Source organism: Phyllostomus hastatus, unplaced genomic scaffold (assembly GCF_019186645.2).
Source record: "Phyllostomus hastatus isolate PE091 unplaced genomic scaffold, TTU_PhHast_1.1 phas_scaffold_39, whole genome shotgun sequence".
Classification (NCBI taxonomy): domain Eukaryota; kingdom Metazoa; phylum Chordata; class Mammalia; order Chiroptera; family Phyllostomidae; genus Phyllostomus; species Phyllostomus hastatus.
Genome location: NW_025334028.1, coordinates 12,769,800 through 12,790,741, shown reverse-complemented (window position 1 = coordinate 12,790,741; position 20,942 = coordinate 12,769,800). Strand labels below are relative to the sequence as shown.

Genomic DNA, 20,942 nt, shown 5'->3' with positions numbered 1-20,942 from the left:
TATATACTCACTACATCCTAAGCTAGGCATGAGGGAAGACAGCGGCACATAAAACACAGCCAGTCTTCCCACTAATAACTCCATGAATGCATCTGTGTGCTGAACTAAGCCACGACCTTCTAAGGACAGGGAGCATATCTCTTTTACTCTTCATCAGGAGTACTCACCACAATGCCCTCCACACAGCAAACATTCAAACGTTTGCTAAATAAACAAATGAACGCCAAGTCTGTGAATCCCTATCACAGAAATCTCAAAATAGAACCATTATATATCTTCTGACTCAATTATCCTGTTTGAAATAAGAGTGCTCTTTGATTATGTCAGTTACACTTTATATTGTTCTGGAAAAACCACGGCATAATCAATCTTAGTGATGAACTGATCCAACCTCTTCCCTTCACAGATGCAGAAGTGGCCTTCTATTTTTGGTGACACTTTAAGTGCTGCAGAGTCCTGATAAAGATATATAATTAGGGATCCATTGTACCTCAGATCCCCAATTTTGCCATGGTTCTGTCAAACAAAGTTAACAGAACTGAACCTTCCATCTTCCCCTAAGATACAGGAATGGGTGTCAAGGAGAATTGCAGCTAAGATACAGAATGCTAATCATCACAGAGCAACAGAGAGGTGAGGGAGTTGACAGGGAGGGAGGGAGATAAGAGCAAGATTCAGAGGGAAAGAGAATGAGAGCTATAGAAACAGAAGACAAGATGAAAGGAGGGATGGAAGGGGAGGGGACAGAAAGAAGGTACATAGAGTGGTTAAGTAAGGGGAGAAGGGAAAAGGAAGGGAAGAAAAGAAATGAAGGAGAGAGAAATAAAAAGAAACCAGAGACCCAGAAAGAAACAGATTGAGAAAAGTCCATACCAAGTACCACCCCTAGATCAACCAGCACAACAGAACAGGGAAATAAAATAATAAAGGCTGAATCAAGAAAGACTAAATTTAATAAAGGAAGTATGTCTGTAACATCTGCAAGTGGGAAACCTGAAGACAGTAATGATAGTGCCGTAAACAAGGAAGCTACAATCTCAAAAGGAACAAGAATATTCTAAAACCTACAGAAAAGGAGCAATGGAACAAAACGGAGAGGAAAAATCCAGGCAGTCTTTGGTAAAGAGGATGTTCAAATCAGAAAAAGTGTCCTCATTTCTACACTCATGTTGAAAATAACTACAAATAAAATGCTCCTATTCTAGTGTACCAATCTCAACAAATCCTTTAATCATCTTCCTAAAGCTCTAAGTTGAAACAATTCCCTCTACAAGAATGTGTGCATATGTGTATATGTGAACTAGTTAGACTATTTTTAACTTATATGATCACTATACCAACTATTTAGCCCCGTGTGAGCAAACACTTGAATACTTTAATATGGATATACTAAAGAGTCTCAGTCTCTCAGAACTAAATATATCTTTTGAAATTCTTAGTTCTTATAAAAACTGTTTTAGTGACTTTCTTTTCCAAACAATGTGAAGAATACCACCATGTTGGTAATACAGTCCTTCTGAGTTAACTCCTTAAAGGCATTTCTTGCTTTATTTAAGTCCAAATGAACAGACATCATTTCTGTAGCTATTCTGTGGAAGATAAATTTTAAAAATAGATAGATGAATAAGTAAATAAAAAAGAACAATTCAAAATTACATATTTTATTAGATTATATATCTAGATAAGGTTTTTTTCCTAAAGTTTGCTTTCATTTCAATAAAGTTACATTTTTTTCTCAACTTTACAATAACTCTAATAATTTGGCCAAATACAATTAAAAATATAGTGACAACATGATTACTTCTAAAATGCCACAACTATCAAAGATGCATTAACAATATATTCTATCCAACTTTAATTCAGACATTATCTTAAATGGGTGATCAAGAAATATTTATTTTCCGGGAAAAAAAAAGCCATAGTAAAAAGGAAAAGGGTTTTCCTATTCCTGGGAGAAAAAAAAAGATATTTCTCCCAGTTATATAAAGTGAAAGTGGGGACTAAAAAGCCAGAGATGTCTGAATAGTGAATTATTTGTATTCTAATAAAAACTACTAATGATGTATATTTTAAGCCATGAATGATATAATAAACTGAACACAATCAGTGCCTAAAAATACACATTCTTTGTAAAACAATGTATTTAATGTCTAAAAAAGTCTTGCAAATAAAATTATACAAATGTTTGGGAAAAGAATTATAAAGTTTTTCCTTCATATTACTTAAAAATTCAAAGAAATCTTAATATCTTCCAACAAGGACATTTTAAAGAAAAGTATGTCCTTCCCATGAAATACCATGCAGTCATTAAAATGATGTTTTCACAGCCCTGACCCACGTGGCTCAGTTGGCTGAGTGCTGGCCTGCAAAGCAAAGGGTCATAGGTTTGATTTCCAGTCAGGGCACATGCCTGGGTTGTGGGCCAGTCTGGTTGGGGCATGTGCAAGAGGCAACCAAAATTATGCTTCTCTCTCTCTCTCTCTCTCTCTCTCTCTCTCTCTCTCTCTCTCTCTCTCTCTCTCTCTCTGCCTCCCTTCCCCTCTCTCCAAAATAAATAAATAAAATCTTTAAAAAATGGTATTATAAGAAATGAATATGGAAATTGACATGATTTTCATTTTTTGTATGTGTAATACTGTTGTTCGCATTTTCTATAGAGATCATATAACAATAATTTTTAAAGTGATAAACACAGAGATAATTATTTTATCCTCAAACCATTTCTTTACAATCTTTCACAGTACTTTTAAAATAGAGATATAATTGACATATATCAGTTTCAAGTGTATGACATAATGAGTCCATACAGGTATATATTTCAAAATGATCACAACAAGGAGTCTAGTTAACATCTATCACCAAATAGTTACAATTTTTTCCTTATAACTTTTAAGATCTACTCTCTTAGGAACTTTCAAATATATAATACAATATTATTAACTATAGTCACAGTTATTTTTAACAGAATTTTATAAATTCATTACATATATTATATACATTACCTTTCCTTCACAAAACTTCCAGTCAGACAAGCAGGAGATGAGAATATCTCTCTGATTTCCCTATGTTAAGGAATAAAACAATGGTTAGAACAAATCATGATCGTGCCTCCTTATCGCCTGAGACATGATAAATAAAACATATCTGTCCCTTTCCCTCTCTCTCCAAATTGTTTGTTATTGCCTTGGGTATCTATTGTTCATTCCACTTATTAAATCTCAAAATTTCAGTGGCTAACATGGAAAATAAAAAGATATGTATTCAGAGAAGCCACAGGGAAAAAGGAAAAGGCTTGACCTAGGGTATTTTCTTTGACAAATAAAAAACTCTCATCGTACCCAACTTTTCCCAGCCCTGTTTATTTCTGTTCCACTGAAATGGAAACCAAAAATTTACCAGAAATTAAATTGGGGGGAGGGGGAGTATACTCAGTTCCATCTTACTAGTAATTGCACAAATAGTTCTTGATTGTATATGCTGAGCAAATTATAATGAAACTTTCCATACAACTACCTTCCAGACTTAGAAAGCCATACGTAAAATATCTCTAAAATGGACATTTTTGTAAAAATTAAGTATAACCTTTATAGGTGGTAGGAGTTGTTCAGCTGTGAATACGAGGTCCACAAACAAGTGGTTCCGTGGTCAAATAGGACTGGGAAACTGTAAGTTGTGCTTCCTTCTCAGGTAGTCAAAATACACACAAACATATCAAAGGCCCAGAGAAGTTCTGCAGTAAAGAAAGCTGCTCTCATAGCTATTACATGCTTGTTGTGAAGATTAATTTTATGTGTCAACTTGACTAGGCAACAGTACTCAGATATTTGTTCAAACACCAAATTAGAGGGTAGGAGCTGGGTGGAGATAGGTAAAGGGAGAAAAAAATGGGGGACAGCTGCAATAATGTCAACAATAAAAAAAATCTAAGCCCCAGCTAGTGTAGCTCAGTGGATTGAGCGTGGGCTGCAAACCAAAGTGTCGCAGGTTCAATTCCCAGTCAGGGTAAAAGCCTGGGTTGCAGGCCATAACCCCCAGCAACTGCACATTGATGTTTCTCTCTCTCTTTCTCCCTCCCTTCCCTCTCTAAAAATGAATAAATAGTCTTTAAAAAATATTTTTTAAAAATCTAAATGTTGTTGTAAAGCTATTAAATTAGATTGCATTTAAATCAGCAGACTTTGAGTAAAGCAAATTATTTTCCATAACGTGGGTGGGCTTCATCCAATCAGTTGAAGGCCTTACGAGAAAAAGGTTAAGGTCTCGGAAAAGAGGAAACTCTGCCTCCAGACTGCCTTGGGACTCAAGCTGTAATATCAGCTCCTCCCTGGGCCTCCCCTGTTAGTCTACCTTACAGGTTTTGTCCCTACCTGCCCTCTTAACCCCCGAGCCAATTCCTTAAAAATATCAATCAAACAAACAAACAATCTCTACACACACACACACACACACACACACACACACACACACACTTTATTGGTTCTGTTTCTCTGGAGATCTCTGGCTAATGGGCCACTTAGTAGACCACAAAATCTTCTATCTGTGTATTGTGCTGAGCAAATGAGAGGGGGTGGGGGGAGATACAATTTTAGGGAACTGCATAAGCAGACACACAAAGTGTACCTTTTTGTATTTTGCCACTGCTTAGTCCCCACATCAGCAATCCACCTCTTTACAGTCCCTTCATTTAGTGTGGGAATTTTCCTCCTCAGATTAACATAGGGATTCTGTAAACAAACAAGAAAAATAAAACATAATAATTTAGAAACAACAGAAACAGGAATCCAACTTTTAGGCATATTCTAAGGATAGATGGCAATATTGATTTTTAAATATGGATAACATAGCTCTGGGAAACTGTAAAGTGAAATTCTACCAATCAGTAATCCATCATTTGCCTGGCTGCCAATTTGGATCCAAATTTAGATCCAAAGTAAATTTCTCTGAATGCCCCAACACTCAGCACTTCATACAGGTATGACTGGATTAAAATGAACATCACACAACTCTGAGAGGAAGGAAAGGTCCTAAAAGGGCTGTGTATATAAGTGGGAGGAACATGATTTGCCTTCATAAAGTAGGATGAGGACGTTATTCATAAGCCTGTGAACCCTCAGGTCTTTTTCAGTACTGGCTGGCTGAGCTACATTAGAATGGCAACATTGACCAAATGCCATACATTGTCAGGGAGCCTCCTGAAACAGTAAGAAGAGTCTAAGGAAATCTCTCTAATTTGACATTTACCAGGTTTAAATCTGATTCTTGTGGGTATTTATGTAGTTTAGACAATAAAAGATCAGTAATATCTTACCTATTTCCTAAAAGTCAGCCTAGTTACCTGATGACTTTGGAATTCACCAAACTTGGATTCTGGAACTGTTTTACTTAAAATACCAAATTACAGAAATTCTAGAGATCTCTTTTTACCTCTTTTTTTATCCAGAGCAAAATGCTTTGATTTCCCCCAGCAATTAATATTAACTCCTTTTCTGAGTTACGGCTTTCTGAAAGGGACATACAGAAAGTGTTTAGAATGTCATGTGACACAAACATGCACACTCAATTTGATTTCAGATTATTTTTAAATTTAGTCCTTTTAGCTTTCTAATAGGCAAAGACTCAGCACATTTCCTACCCATAAAGCAGAAATATATATATATATATTTCTATATTTCTATATATACTTCTATATTTCTATATGTTTCTATATATATATATATTTACTTCAGGGTAAAGTCTAATTGACAAACAGGTGATTCGCAAGGTTGATATGTGACATCAGTTTAATGTACATAATATAAATATTTATATATATAAATATATATATACAACAGAAATCAAATATTTGATTAGTTAACTGTTCCTTGGTGTAATTTGGCTCTTATTACTAAAACCTATATTCTACAACTCAAGATTTGATCAATGACTATTGGCTGTGAGGAAGGTAAATAAGTTATTTTAAAAGTCTATGTAAGTGGTTATAAAAAATAAATATATGCACTGCTTAAGGAAATAACCCTACTGTTCATTTTCCCAGGAGAACTGAGAGAATTCTGGTATTTTAGGTTACCACTAAACTTTCAGAAACAATAATAACCAAAGTGCTCCAAAGAACTACTTTTTTAAAAAAGATTTTATTTATTTATGTTTAGAGAGAGGGGAAGGGAGAAAGCAAGGGAGAGAAACATCAATGTGTGAGAGAAACACTGATTGGTTGCCTCTCACACATGAGGGACAAGGCCTACAACCCAGGCATGTGCCCTGACTGGGAATGGAGCCGGCAACCTGAGCCATGCCAGTCAGGGCCTGAGGCACTTCTAGAGTAGAGGGTTTCATAGCTCAGGCTCTGAGGTTACACAGGACACAGTTCAAATCCAGCCAAACCATTTACAGGCTAACCCTTTGCTCTCTAAGTCTCTGCACCTTTCATTAAAATGGGACTGAGAATACATGTCTCCCTGAACTGTCCAAGGATAGGTAAGACAACACATCTTTTAAGTGTTCAGCACAGTTACCTCACATATGTCAGCTGTTCTCATTCTGAGGATGTTACATGATTATGAGTCAATTTAACCAGGTAAGAAAACAAATCACCATGAAACTAATAGGCCCCCCTACAAACTGCAATCAGAGGCTGCATATGCTTTTGAATCCATGTAGTCTATTTTTATGTTGTATCATTTTAAGTCCAAATTAATCTTCATCTGAAGGTGTAAGAGGAAACTAAGTTATTTTGACTCAATAAATTAGACTGGATACTTTAAATTCTAAGTAAAATATGAAACCAATGTTTAGAGAAACTCCCTTCACAGGCATACATTTCTTTTCTTGCCACATTACAGTTTCTTGACAAAGATATTTATGCTAAATCCTGTGCTCCTACAGAATTTACCAAATCTGATTTCTTCATTTGATGGCAATTTCATGGGAAGTGGTATCAGCTGATTATGTGTTCCACCGTTTCCCAGCTGTCCTTCTTTTCCAGAACCAAATGAAAAGACCTTCCCCACATCAGAAACATAGGCAAGTGTGTGCCACCTATTAAAAAAAAAAACACACATATGGCCAGTTCTCAATTATCTACAATGAAAGTTCACAGCAATGCAGTAAACTGATAAAATTAGGTTATCCAATGAATGAAACTAGTTAACCAACTGCCAATGCATGAAAATTGCCATCTGGAAACTTAAGAAACCATCAATGTGTGATTGAGATGACTTTGGAATCCTTAAGTCCACTCAATACCATGATGCTGTACCTTGGCAAACGGTATTCCCTTCATCAGGAACAAGCATCTCCCTTTGCCTTTTCTTTCCTTTTTAAGCCTTGGCTTGAGAATCCCCACCTCTTGGAAGCCACCTGAGTCCCTCCTCTCTCCATCCTAGAAAATGGAATTAGGTGATCCTCTGAGTTTTCACTCTATTTCCCAAAGATTTTATCACACTGATTTTCTTACAACTTTGTTCAATGGTCTCTCCCACTGTATAGAATTTGGCCTTACTCAAAAAGAGGTTCCGCCTTTGTCCATAGTGCCTGGGAGGTAACCTCTAAACCCTTAGAATTAGCCAAGTGACAAGTATGTCTTTATTATTCCTGGCAGGACCCTGAGACCACACTTAATAGTTTACCCAGATGGCTCATGGAGGGCCCCTGTGGCCGCATGTAAGGCAAACCTAACAAGGGAGGGAGAGGCTGGACTTTGAATTCTACCTAGGCATGACTCCATCAATCACAACTAAGCAATCAAATCCCAGTAACAACTCTGGACTTTGGTGAGCTTCCCTGGTTGGCAATACTCTGCACATTGTCATGTATCAGGCTAGGAGGAGGTTAACACTGTCAAGGGGAGCAGATGCCTGAAGTTCCTTATTTGGACCCCTCCTAGGCTCTGTCTATGCATATGCATCTCTTCCTTTGGGTATATTATTTTGTACCTTCCTCCTGTAATAAATGTGACCATGACTATGATAGCTTTCAGTGGGTTCTGTCTTTCCAGTGAACTCTCCTGTGTTAGTAGGGGTACTGCCCTGGTTTGCATTAAGACATCTCTAATGTGACAACTTCTCTTCGAACAAAAGAAGGTGTGTTATGAAGAATCCAATATGGTGATTTGGATAATAGTTTCTTTGAATAATGCAGACATCAGTGAATGCAGGAAATTATGCCATCCCAATAATTTGTGGTCTACCTTCACAATATTCATTTATGTAATTTCACTCTGAGACCATGAGTCTATTTATGTAGACTGAAAGTACATACACCAGTTTAATAGCAAAGGTTGAGTAAACAAACAAATGAACCTAAAATTCTGTACAGTATGAATCTGATTGTGGTTAGTGATGGAAAAAAAAAAAAAAAAAACTGTTCAAAAGAATAGGTGTATCTGGGTGAAAATATTTCTTAACTCCAAGAACCAAGACCCCACCGGTGAGAAGTGGATTGAATGATGTTCAAGGAAGAAAATAATTACATAAACAAAGGAGTTTGAGAAAGTTTTTCTACTTTTGTTTTTAAAAAGCTGTGAAAGTCGGGGGACATCCAGCAAGATGGAGGAATAGGTGGATGCACCGTACCTCCTCGCACAACCAAGATTAGAACAACAATAATTTACAGATAGAATAACACTCAGAACTGATAGAGGATTTATCTGAATGGAAGTCGGACGGCCAAGAAGTTGAAGTAGACCCGTACATCCAGACTGGTAGGAGAAGACAAGCTGGGTGGGCGCAGGGCTGGTGTGGGTTGGCGGTGAGCGGAGGTCGGGGTAAAATTTGGCGCAAAATGGGCGCGACAGCCATCTGGGGCGCAAGAACGCAGCGGTGATCCCTGAGTACACAAGCTGTGGCTGGTGGACCCAGTGAGGCAGCGATTGTGGACCAGGGCAGAGCTCGCAGCCCAGGATCCCAGAGAAGGGTCTGAGCCCAGGAGAACGGAACTACCGCCATTGTTCCCTCCCGTCCCCGCCCCCACATATAACGTCACAATCTAGCGACTGAGGTGCCCAGCCCCGGTGAACACCTAAGGCTCCGCCCCCCACCGCAACAGGAGCGACCAGACAAAAAAAGAGAGAGAGAGAGATGGCTCAAATAGAAGAACAAATCAGTGCCCCAGAACTCATCCTTTTGAACGACCAAGAAATAGCCAATCTATCAGATGCGCAGTTCAAAACACTAATGATCAGAAAGCTCACGGAATTGGTTGATTTTGGGCGCAATTTAGATGAAAGGATGCAGGTTACCATAAAAGAGATGCAGGAAGATACATGGAGGAGAGCCAATAGTGAAAGGAAGGAATCTGAGTCTCAAAACAATACAGTGGACCAGAAGGAAGATAGAATCAACCAAGCAGGAAAGCATGATGAAATAAGAATTCAAAAAATAGAGGAAAAGCTTAAGAGCATCCAGGACACCTTTAAACGTTCCAACATCCGAATTATAGGGGTACCAGAATGGGAAGGGGAAAAGCAACAGATTGAGCACGTATTTGAACAAATAATAAAGGAGAACTTCCCCATTCTGGCAAAGGAAATAGACTTCCAGGAAATCCAGGAAGCTCAGAGAGCCCCAAAGAAGTTGGACCCAAGAAGAAACACACCAAGGCACATCATAATTACATTAGCCAAAGTAAAAATGAAGGAGAGAATCCTAGAAGCAGTAAGAGATAAGGGGACAGTAACCTACAAAGGAGTTCCCATCAGACTGTCAGCTGATTTCTCCAAAGAGACCTTACAGGCAAGAAGGGGCTGGAAAGAAATATTCCAAGTTATGAAAGACAAGGACCTACATCCCAGATTGCTCTATCCAGCAAAGCTCTCATTTAGAATGGAAGGGCAGATAAAGTGCTTTTCAGATAAGGTTAAGTTAAAGGAGTTCATCATCACCAAGCCCTTATTTTATGAAATGCTAAAGGGACTTATCTAAGAAGATAAAGAAAAGACATGTATAGTAAAAGGTCAGCAAACTCACAATTATTAACAACCAACCTAAAGCAAAACCAAAAGAAACTAAGTAAACAACTAGAACAGGAACAGAACCATAGAAATGGAGGGCAAATGGAGGGTTAGCAGCAGGGGGGTGGGAGGAGGATAGAGGGGGAAAAGGTACAGAGAATAAGTAGCATAGAATGTAGGTTGAAAATAGATAGGGGGAGGGTAAGAATAGTACAGGAAATGTAGAAGCTAAAGAACTCATAAGTATGACTCATGGACATGAACTAAAGGGGGGGAATGTGGGTGGGAGGGGGGTACAGGGTGGAGGGGAGAGAAGGGGGGAAATGGGACAACTGTAATAGCATAATCAATAAAATATAATTTTAAAAAATAAATAAATAAAAAATAAAAGCTGTGAAAGTCAAACTTCTCAATATTTTACTCAAACCAATGACGAATTTGTCTTTGACTTGAAGGTGATCACTCTGAAAGAATTATGGTAATGAAGTATGATGGCCCCTGAGGGGTTGTGAGAAAGTGATAACATTAATGGATGATCATTTGAGATTCATGCTTTATTTTTCAATTGAATTCATTCAAGCAACATTGGTTAAAATTATATAGGTTTTCAAGTGTACATTCTGTAACACATCATCTGTATATTGTATTGTATGTTCACCACTCCAAGTCAAGTCTCCTTCCATCACCATTTATCTCACCTTTGTTCTCTCCTACACCCCCACAACCCCCTTTCCCTCTGATAATCCCCAAGCTGTTGTCAGTATCTATGAGGGTTTTTGTTTGTTTTTTTGCTTAATCCCTTCACCTTTTTCAACCAGCTCCCAAGCCCCATTCCCCTCTAAGAGCTGGCAATCTGTTCTCTATCTGTAAGTCTGTCTCTGTTTTGTTTGTTAGTTTATTTTTCCTAAATAAATGACATTTTTCTTAAAGACAAAATGCATTTGAACAGATACAAAGATATTTCACTGAAGGGGCGGCATGCTAGGAAAAAGGACTCAGGGACATGGACAGCTGTGTGGTGCTTGCTGAGGGTAGAGGAGTATAAGGGGAAAAAATACAATTAAAAAAAGATTTAACTAAAAAAAGAAAACAACTATGTGTGCTAAAATAAAAACTATGATTATCTATCAATAATAATGTAAATTAGGCATTTTCACCCATATGAAAATGTTTAACACTTTTATCTCAACGAATGAAATCAATGGAAATTTTATTAAACTTCCTATCTACATTTATCTTATGCATTTTATCAACGTTCATCGACACTTTACAACTTACCTTCCACATGCTATCCGGGTCACTCTATTTCCAACAAGCTCAGCCACCAAACAGGGTTTTAACTTATTCTCTGTTGAATTGTGACCGAGCTGCCCGTATTTTCCAGCACCAAATGTAAACAGGAGCCCATCCTAAGGAAACAGAACTTTGTATGAGATTCTGAAGAAATAAGACACAGAAGTTATATTCACTGACACAAAGGCATCGGTGAATAATTAAAAAGCACTGTCAAGCAAAACCCTCAGTTATCAGGAAGACAGTCCAGTTTGTGGGAAATGATGACCGTTCCTCCCTGGGGCTAATTTCCCTAACTGCCCACACCTAGGTGTTCTAGTGCTTTCCCCACTACAAAGTGTTCTTCCAAAAGTACAGTCAGGGAAACATGAGGACACGTACCTTTGTGAGCACGGCAGTATGAGAGCCACCACAGGCAAGGAATTCAACTTTCTGACTGTCTAGTGCTTCAATTAGGGAAGGAAAATCTTCATCTATACAAAGGAAAGAATAGTTGAAGTGACCAAAAGGAAATGCTGAATTTCACACTAGAGTTCTGTGCTACTGGTAAAATACATGGACTACTTCCTCTAAGAATAACAGCAATCGTTTCCAATACACTGTGACAAGAAAGGCTCTATGCAGGTGTATTTAGGCTTAAGGGTGGGATTGGGCAATGGTAAAAAACCACATTTGGGGGTACTCACCTGTGCAAGTATCAAGCCACTTCCCAGAGCCCATTGTCTTCTTTTTAACTTAGCCTGATTAACTGTAATTGCAAGATATCTGATATTTTCAATTACCACTGAAAATTATCCTTTTTAATGAAAAGGAAATATCCTTTTTTTTTTGTTTTAAATTCTCTACTATGGTGTCCTTGCCTCACCCTATACCTTCTTTCTTTCATGATTATTTTCTTGTCAAAACACTTAAGAGATTCAGGGAAAATAGTTTAACTGCCCTTTATTCCTTTGCCTCCTTTGAATATTTTTCTAACACTGACTTATGGGTTCTCCTGAGTAATTAGCATGGGACCACATCAAGCAGAAATGCAGTGTTTTGACCCTAACTCAGGAGGATAAGTGTACATTACCAGAGTTGATAAATCAATGGAGTCTCCTACATCTGAAAACTCTAACAAGGTATCTGGCATTGTAAGTTGTCCTGTCATCTACCGTGTGGAGGTAGTTCAATAATGGGAATTACTATACATGTTTTATTGTGTACACACCAATGTGTGCATGTGTACAGATATAATTAATGGCTTATAGGATATGATTGGGATATGTGAGTTTCTAAGATAAAATGTTAGTACCTTTTGGTCATAGTATAATTATATTAATAGACACTTAAGTGCACATGAACCTTGAAGGTCATTTCATCCAAACTCATCACTTGACAGAAAAAAATAAGGCCTAGAGAAAAACTGTAAGTGACCAGATAAGGCCCTGCAGTTAGTTAACTGTGAAATGGGAACCACAATCCAGGTGTTCCAATTCCCAGTCTGAAATTCTTTCCCCCTTTCCACACAGTCCTAACATGTGTCTCAATTATAGCAAGGACTTCTTCCACACTATGCATGACTTTTAAACTGATTCTGTCCTGAACACAGAGAGATAATCAGGAAGAACAGTAAAAATAAAAGTGAGGACTTAAACCATTTTTAAAAGGAATGTCTGTGTTAAATTCATTACTTATCTAACAAATATATCTGTTGATAACATGAATTTCAAAATATGTTTCCATACTGTTGGTGTGGCCCAGGCCTAGTTGTCCAAAATTATTTCTTCCCCATGAATAAATGTTTCCAGACATGGATAAAGCCATGCTGTGGGCTTTCCCTGCAGAAATTTGAGCCAAGGGGACTCCAGAGAGGCGCTCCACAATCTGTGGTGTAGGGGTTGAGTCAAATACTTTTCCAAGTCCAAGCTGGCCATGTAAGTTCTGTCCCCATGCAAAAAGTTCACCACCTTGACATAAACAAAGAAAATGCTGTCTTATTAAGTTTAAAACACAGCAGAGGGCATTACATATACAATCCATATTACTGGTATACTATTAGAAACTCTTATATTCAAACTGACAGGACTTCTTAGATCCCATATTTCTGAATCAGAAAGACCAGAGAATCTTATTAGCAGTTAACAGTTATATTTCCTTACCTTGTACCTCAAAGGGTAGGGTTATGGACTAAACAGCTGTGTCTTCCTCAAATTCATACACTGAAATCTTAACCCTCAATGTGATATTAGGAGGTGGGGCCTTTGGGAGGTGATTAAGGTTAGAGGAAATTGTGAAGGTAGATCTCTTATGAATGGCATTCATAAGAGGGCACCTCAGAGAGCTCTCTTATCTTTTCTACTGGATAAGAAGATGGATCTTCATCAGTCACCAAATGTGTTGGCACTTTGAACTGGACTTCCAGACTCAAGAACTATGAGAAGTTTCTTCAATATAAGCCACCCAACTTATAGTTTGTTTGTTACAGAAGACAGGCAGAATGAAGAAGCTATCTGAACATATTATAATTAAATTCATGAAATACTGATTTTTATAAACCCAGAGGATAGGCCTATAGAAAACAAAAACATTTTACATCTGGATAAAAACCTAAAACCTAAAATCACTTTTTTCTCTGTGTGAACCCCCTCTTCTTAATGTGCCTAAAGATCCTAAATAAACAACTTAAAGATATATTTGATGTTACATTCATCAAAAGTCCATTCTTTTGTATTGTGAAGTGGTACTCCATGGTATGATATGGCAGTTTTTCTTCATTAGCTAGCCAAAGTACATTTGGGTTATTTCTAATTTCTGACGATTCTGAATAAAGGTACTATAAATATTCATTAAAAAAATACAGTTGAAATTGCACGCAGTATCTTAAAAGAACCAGCACCTTCTTCCATTAGTTGAATGTATGAAATATATTTTTAAAGAAAAGTTTTCAGTTAATATGTAATAGAGTTAGTTGACAATAACTAATGAAGTCTGAAAAAATATATCAGAATTAACTCTTAACTAGACACCTCTTTGCAAAATACTATGCAAGATCTAGTGGCACAGCCTGTCCTCCTAACATAATTATCATGACGAACCTTTTGGCCACCAAGAATATGATGATGAGCATGCAGTTTCATTTCTTGTTTCCCCAACTATCCTTTTTCCTAGATGGGATTTACCAGCTATAAATCCTGAACATCCCCTTCCCCCTACATCACTAGACCCTGGAGTTCTAGAAGGCACAGTGTGTCTGCATCATCTTCATAACCTGAAAGTGGTAGATACTCAAAATTAAATGTGTGTTCACCAATGGATGAAGTCAAACCATCAGGTCAATTTTTTCCAATACAAGTTTATGCCCTGAAATTTCCATAGGGCCTTCAAAACAGGTCAAATAGTTGATTATTTACTTTCTCTGAAACCCAGCTTCCATTCAGTTTATGTCTGTCCTATACATCAAAAAAATGTTCTTCGACACCAAATTCCTATCACCCTCCTGTCTTAATCATTCCTCCATGGTCAAGTGTCTTTAGGAAATAATCCATTATGGTGTCTGATAAGAAACAGGAAATAATAAAGGGCTAGGGAGAATGCCTGAATTCCAAAGGTAATATGAAAACCTATCAGGGGTCTGCTAACTGGCTACAGAAGCAGAGCCCAGGGATTCTGAGCTACTGCCATGGGAGTTGGAAGAGCACTAAGAAAAGGGAAAAAGGTTCTGGAAAAGGCTGGCCAGTGTCTGGTCATGAATCCAGAGAGAATGATTTGACTATTCAGAATATTTTCATTGTTTCATTTTTGAAAAATAAAACATGAAACTGTTGAAACAAATCTCCAGACCCAAGATGGAGCCACCCAAGATGGAGCCGCTCCTATCTGGGGTGCCACGTCAATCAAATTTTCGTGTTTCTATACATGCTCCACTTGACCAGAAAAACAGTCCATCCAGGCAGTTGATCCCCAAATATCAAGCCAACTCTGGGCTCTATACTTATTTCCTTGACCTTCCAAATAAGGTCAGATACACAACCCTAAGCAATCACTCCCTATTTCCAAATTTGGCTTTCTAATGCTCTATAAAATTTGCTCTTGCCCAAAATCCTGGGGAAGAACGCTCCACTGCTTGTGAGGAACTGTACTCCCCTATTCATGGATCCTTTTCCCCTTAAATAAAGAACATCAAACTCATTACTAAATTGTTTTAGTTTTTTCATTTGACAGAATAAAATATAGGAATAGGAATAATGGAAACCTAAAGACTTTTTAGGTCCAACAGTTCTCTCATTATATCTTCTTTAAGAACAGTGCTCTGAACCATATTAAATTCAAAACCATATTTCTGTCCTGTTATAAAGTAAAGCATTTCTATTACTTCTACATATACACACATTTACTCCCTCTAAAATACAATATTGCAGAAAAGTACCTTTTGAGAGTGCAAGAGAATGATAATCTCCACATGTGATCTGAATTATACATTTTTCTTGTAAAATGCACTGAAGCCTGATGAAAGAAAATATATTTTATATCACCATATGAATGAAAGTCACAACATCAATGTTAAAATTATCAACTGTGTTTAATTAGAATTGAAGCTCAAGAAAAAAATTACAATGTTGTGCTTCACATTTAGTACATCTAAAATTATTATAAAAATATGATATATTTTAATTAGTGGTTTCAAAGGAAAATAATGTGCATTACATAGTTATAACTGTAATAAGATGATTCTAAGATTTTTGCAAACAATATAGTTTTATGATGCAGGAATTATACAAAATAAAAAGAAGTTCTAATTCATAAGATTTACTAGGAAAAAGTATCACAAATCATTTCACGATAATGTATTTTTTTCCTAGGTTGAAAACTTTTATTCTAGAAATTTAACTGCTAAGATTATTATGAGTTAATAAATTTGAAAAAGTCCAATTTGGGGCTAAGCAGACTAACCAAACATTTCCTTTAAATATCAAAGCAACACATGGTAAGTGCCCTAGCAACATAAATTGGTTTGTAGTTTACGCATGGTCAGTTCAGAATTCATTGTTTATTTACAATGCCACTATATACAGCAGGGGCCTAGAATCATATAAATTAATATTTTACTACAGAAATTATGATTGCCTTTTAAGTAAAATTTAAACAATTTTTAATTAAAAAATAGTTCCCTACCTTTCACATTCTATGTTATAGTTGTACTCAAATGGTTTTCCATCTGAGGATAGAATCAGCATGTGTTCTGCTCCTTGGTCCACGGAATGTATCTTCATTTTTTTTCCTAACTTAATGCACTCTGCAGAGCAAATCCAACCAGGAACTATCATCACTCTGATTATTACCCACCATTATCATTGATTTCATTGCAATACACTTAAACAACTGAAAAAATTTTCAACTAACGACCTTTGACTTAACATGATCTTGTCTTTAAAGAAAATTCCAGTACAGAAAGCAGACACATTAGCAATGATTATTGTCTTGGACTTTTTTTTAAAAAGTGGGAATGCATTGATCCATACTTTGTTATTGAGTATGTCTTTTAAAAAGCCAATTAAAATTTGATATTAGATTCCTGCTTAATAAATTGAGATGGAAAAACTAAATTTTAAGTCACAGCAATGAAAAAGTCTATTAAGAAAATACAATATTTAGACAACATAGTTCATTGTAGGAGCAAACATATTGTATATTCTAAGATATACTCTTATCAGAAACACAACAATGCCTACATTCTTAACATTATGTTTGAGGGTCCATTTTTAAAGAGGATGCTGATAAAATTTTTTTATTGGTATTAGTGCGTATTTAGCTCTTTCTAAAAGTTAAGAGATTTAAAATTGTTCACTAGTTAACATTTACTCTTATCTCATTTAGTCTTATCACAAAAATTAAAGTAGGATACAGTAGATTCGGGGCCTTGTTTCACACTCTAGTTCCAATGAAGCAGAAAACAGAACCTATTCATGTAAAATATCAAAGCACAAACCACCTCACATTATACATGCTAGAAGAAAACAAAATACTGTGGTAATAAAGAAAAAATGGTCTAACAGACTAACGATTTTTAGAGACTCTGCACTTCAAACCAGTCAGAAAAAAGAGAAGGATTATTCAAAAAAAGGTATTGGGACACCTGGGTGGCCATTAGGAGAACACAAATAAATCTACATCCACTACCTTACTTCTTAAATTAAAATAACAGCCAAGGTTATCAAAAATTTTAACTTTAAAACTAAAAACTTAAAATTTCTGTAGAGATGAGTGTATTAAAAAACGGTATGAATGGATACCTTTCTAACATAACACAAAATCCATAAGCCTCCTTAAAATAACTGATGACGCAGACGATAAAATAACATCAACTAAATGCAAGTTGAGAGAAATATTACAGCGTATATGATTGACAAAGGACTATTATTACTTAATGTTCATATAACTCTTTCAAATTAGTAAGAAAAACTCGATTTTTTAAAAAGCCAGGCAAATACACGAACAGATGATTCACCAAAAAGGGTCGCAAATGACAGAAAAAGAGAAAAGATGCTCCATTTCGCTCAAGTTAAAAGCAAATCGAACAAAAGAACATCATTTTCTTCCCTCAACAGAGGGGCAAAATTTTTCAGAGTGCGAATGCGGCCATTTGCTTTCGCCCACCTGTAAAATCGGAGCCACAGTGCCCAACCCAATCTCTACGGAGACTACCCCCTCGGATAAGTGCAATTGCAAGCACTCTGGAAAGTGCTTGCTAGTGTTAAGTAAGACACTACCGCCGAGAACAAGGTATTCTACAAAGCTCACAAATTCGGAGTCGCTACGTTCTAAAGAGGGGCAAGTGAAAAACAAATTTTGAACAGAAACCAACGCAAAAGGCAGACTGGCTAAAGTGAAGATGCTGCCTGTACACGCTCTCCCTTCCCGCGGCTACCCTGCGGAGAGGACCGTCCAGTGGTCGCGGTCGCCACCAGCCCCGCAAACTCGACGCCATCTGGAAAAGGGGACCTAGGGGAGCTCTCGGCTGCCTCAGGCACGGAACGCGAGGAACGAACCCGGGCTCCGCGCGTTTCTGCGGCCACCACGGACCACTGCCGCGCCGGGTCCACTCAGGAGCTTTCCTCATTTAGAGAAGAACCGCACTCCCACAACTCCGGCCACCCTGGAGAGAAGTTTCGGTGCCGCTGAGAGCCCCAGGCCGCCTACCCTCACAACCCGTCCCGAGGCCGGAGGGCCGAACTGTCGTTGCCCGGCCCCACTCACTTGGCTTCTTGGCGCCGTTGCTCCCCACCGGCAGCTGGTGCACCTGGACGCCGGCCCCGCCGCGCTCCAGCACCGCCAGACGCCCGAGCGCACAGCACATCTGGCGCGTCTCCTCCGACCTCCGGGACAGCACGCTGCTGAGGCCGGGGGCGCTGGGAAAGAACCAGAGCTGCGCGCCCTTCGGCTCTGCTGAAGGCCGGCACGCGGCGGGCGGACGGGACCTCAGCCTCGAGCCGCCCGGCGACATCCTCGGTGGCCTCTGTTCCATCGCCGCTTTCCCGGTCTCCACGACAGCACTTCTGCCGTCCCGACCTTCAGTGGAGAGGGAAGGTCAGCAGACCCACCAGCAAAAGTAAAGAGGGCGTCGCGGTGCGAAGCCGCAGAGCTCACCGCTCTGCAGCGTCTAAGAACCGGAGCCGCTCTTCATCTGCCGCGGCTCGGACGCAGGAATCCCTACGTCTTGTTGGGGGGCGGAGCCGACCGCTTTCGTGAGAAACGAAAGGGATCGCTGTTTTTTTTAAGGGGGCGGGTCCAAAACCGAAAAGGAAAATGAAAACCAAGTGTGGAAGGTGTTCAGGTTGACGGTCAGTGCAGAGACAGCGTCCTTTGTCCTCGGGCGGGAGTGACCATTTGAATTCCTGAACCAAATGGCCTTCGAAGAAACACTGAATTTCTTTTAGAAGGAGCTCTGACACTGCCGGGCTTGCAGAATTTCCCGCAACTATTGAGGTAAGCAAAGCTCAACTTTGAGTTAAAAGTGAAAGGGAGAAATAAATGTGCAGCCTGTCTGCAACCGTGGCGCCTGGCAATTAGTTCTTGTATTTTCCAGAATTTCTTGGAAGTGCAATAAAACGTACGAAGGTGTTTGTGTATGCCTTTTTTTCATTTTGCACAATGCTTTTGAGATTCATCCTGTTGAATTTCGTTGAAAGTTCTCTGTTACTGTTGAGTGGTATTCCGTTATATGGATAGATCGCAGTTTATTCGCCAATCGAAGGGCATTTCAGTCCTTTAGTTTTTGACTACAGTTAATAGAGGTGCCCTGAATATTTGTGAACAAATCTTTTGGTGGATAAATGTTTTCATTTGGAGAGGAAAGTACCTAAAAATGGAATTGTGATGTGTGGTGAGTACATGAATGTCATTATAAGAAACTACCAAACTTTTCCAAAGTGCTATACCGTTTTGCATTACCTCCAGCAATTTATGGAAGTTTGGTCACTCTGTATCTTCACCAGCATTTGGTATTGTCAGTCTTTTTAAATTTTAGCTATTGTCTGTAGTGATCTCTTACTGTACTTTACATTTCCATTTCCCTAATGATTAATGATGTTGAGCAACTTTTCATGTGCCGATTAGTGCTGACCTCTTCTTTGGTGAATTGTCTGTTCCCATGGTTTGCCCATTTATTAATAAATTGCTTATTACCTAAAAGCTCTTGATAAATATTCTTTATGTTCTACATATTGTTTTTTATTACATGTTTTGAAATGTTTCCTATCAATGCCTTTTAATTTTATTAAAAGTGTATTTTGAAGAGCTGAAAATTTTAATTGGGATGCAATATATATTTTTTCTTTTATAGTTCATGCCTTTTTTTTTGTCCTGCTTAAGGAATTTTGCTTAACCCAAGGTTACAAATATTTCCTTAAATATTCAAAAAGTTTTATACTTTTAGGTCTTTGTAGCATTTCACATGATTTATTCCGTATGGTATGAGAAAGGGTAGAGGTTTATTTATTTTTTCCTTAAAGATTTCCAATTGTTCCATCTTACCTTTCCTCATTGAATTGCCTTGGCATCTGTGTCAAAACTCTGTTGATCCATATGATTGGATTTATTTCCGAACTTTTTATTGTGTTCTATTGATGTACATGTTTATTTTTATTCCAGCATTACCCTGCCTTGATTACTGTAGATTCTGAGTAAGTCTTAAAATCATTCAAGTGCTCCACCATTGTCCTTCAGTGTGGTTTTAGTTATTCTAGGTCCTTTGCATTTTCATATTCTAGGTCCTTTGCATTTTCATATTCTAGGTCCTTTGCATTTTCATATACATTTTAGGAGCAGTTTATCAATTTCTAAAAAATAGACTGCAGGGATTTTGAGATTATGCTAAGTAAGATCAATTTAGGAAGAAATGACATGCCAATAATATTGATTCAAATGTCCATGTGCATATGTATCTCCCTCTCAGTTAATTTAAAGCTTCTTTAATTTCTTTCACCTATATTTTCTAGTTTTCAGTGAATATTCTAACATATTTTGTTAAATTTACCCTTAACAATTTTATCCTTTGGTATTTATTTTTGTTGATAATGCAAATGATACTTTTTCAAATTTCAACTTACAAATATTGTGAGTACATATAGGAAAACATTTTATATATTTACCTTGAATCCTGATACCTTTTTATTTTTATTTAGTAGTTCTAATAGTTTTATAAATCCTTTAGAATCTTACACAT

At 37.7% G+C, this 20,942-nt stretch overlaps 1 protein-coding gene and 1 long non-coding RNA gene across 3 annotated transcripts in view; one reads left to right on the top strand and one right to left on the bottom strand.

Moving 5' to 3' along the window:
- Positions 1-18,908, bottom strand: part of HERC5 (HECT and RLD domain containing E3 ubiquitin protein ligase 5) — a 47,161-nt gene extending 28,253 nt beyond the window's left edge. The window contains exons 1-11 of the mRNA XM_045820305.1: positions 18,476-18,908; positions 16,394-16,514; positions 15,648-15,724; positions 12,967-13,188; positions 11,621-11,712; positions 11,225-11,355; positions 6,890-7,035; positions 5,425-5,501; positions 4,621-4,724; positions 3,003-3,062; positions 1,496-1,589 (exon numbers count right to left, since the gene is read on the bottom strand). Coding sequence (XP_045676261.1) covers positions 1,496-1,589; positions 3,003-3,062; positions 4,621-4,724; positions 5,425-5,501; positions 6,890-7,035; positions 11,225-11,355; positions 11,621-11,712; positions 12,967-13,188; positions 15,648-15,724; positions 16,394-16,514; positions 18,476-18,743 — 1,392 coding nt within the window. The 5' untranslated portion in view covers positions 18,744-18,908. The remainder of the gene's footprint in view (positions 1-1,495; positions 1,590-3,002; positions 3,063-4,620; positions 4,725-5,424; positions 5,502-6,889; positions 7,036-11,224; positions 11,356-11,620; positions 11,713-12,966; positions 13,189-15,647; positions 15,725-16,393; positions 16,515-18,475) is intronic.
- Positions 18,909-19,034: 126 nt separating this feature from the next.
- The window catches only part of LOC123806871, a 56,322-nt gene continuing 54,414 nt past the window's right edge, over positions 19,035-20,942 (top strand). For both annotated transcript variants that reach the window (XR_006783541.1, XR_006783540.1), the window contains exon 1: positions 19,035-19,204. This is a non-coding gene — a long non-coding RNA (uncharacterized LOC123806871). The remainder of the gene's footprint in view (positions 19,205-20,942) is intronic.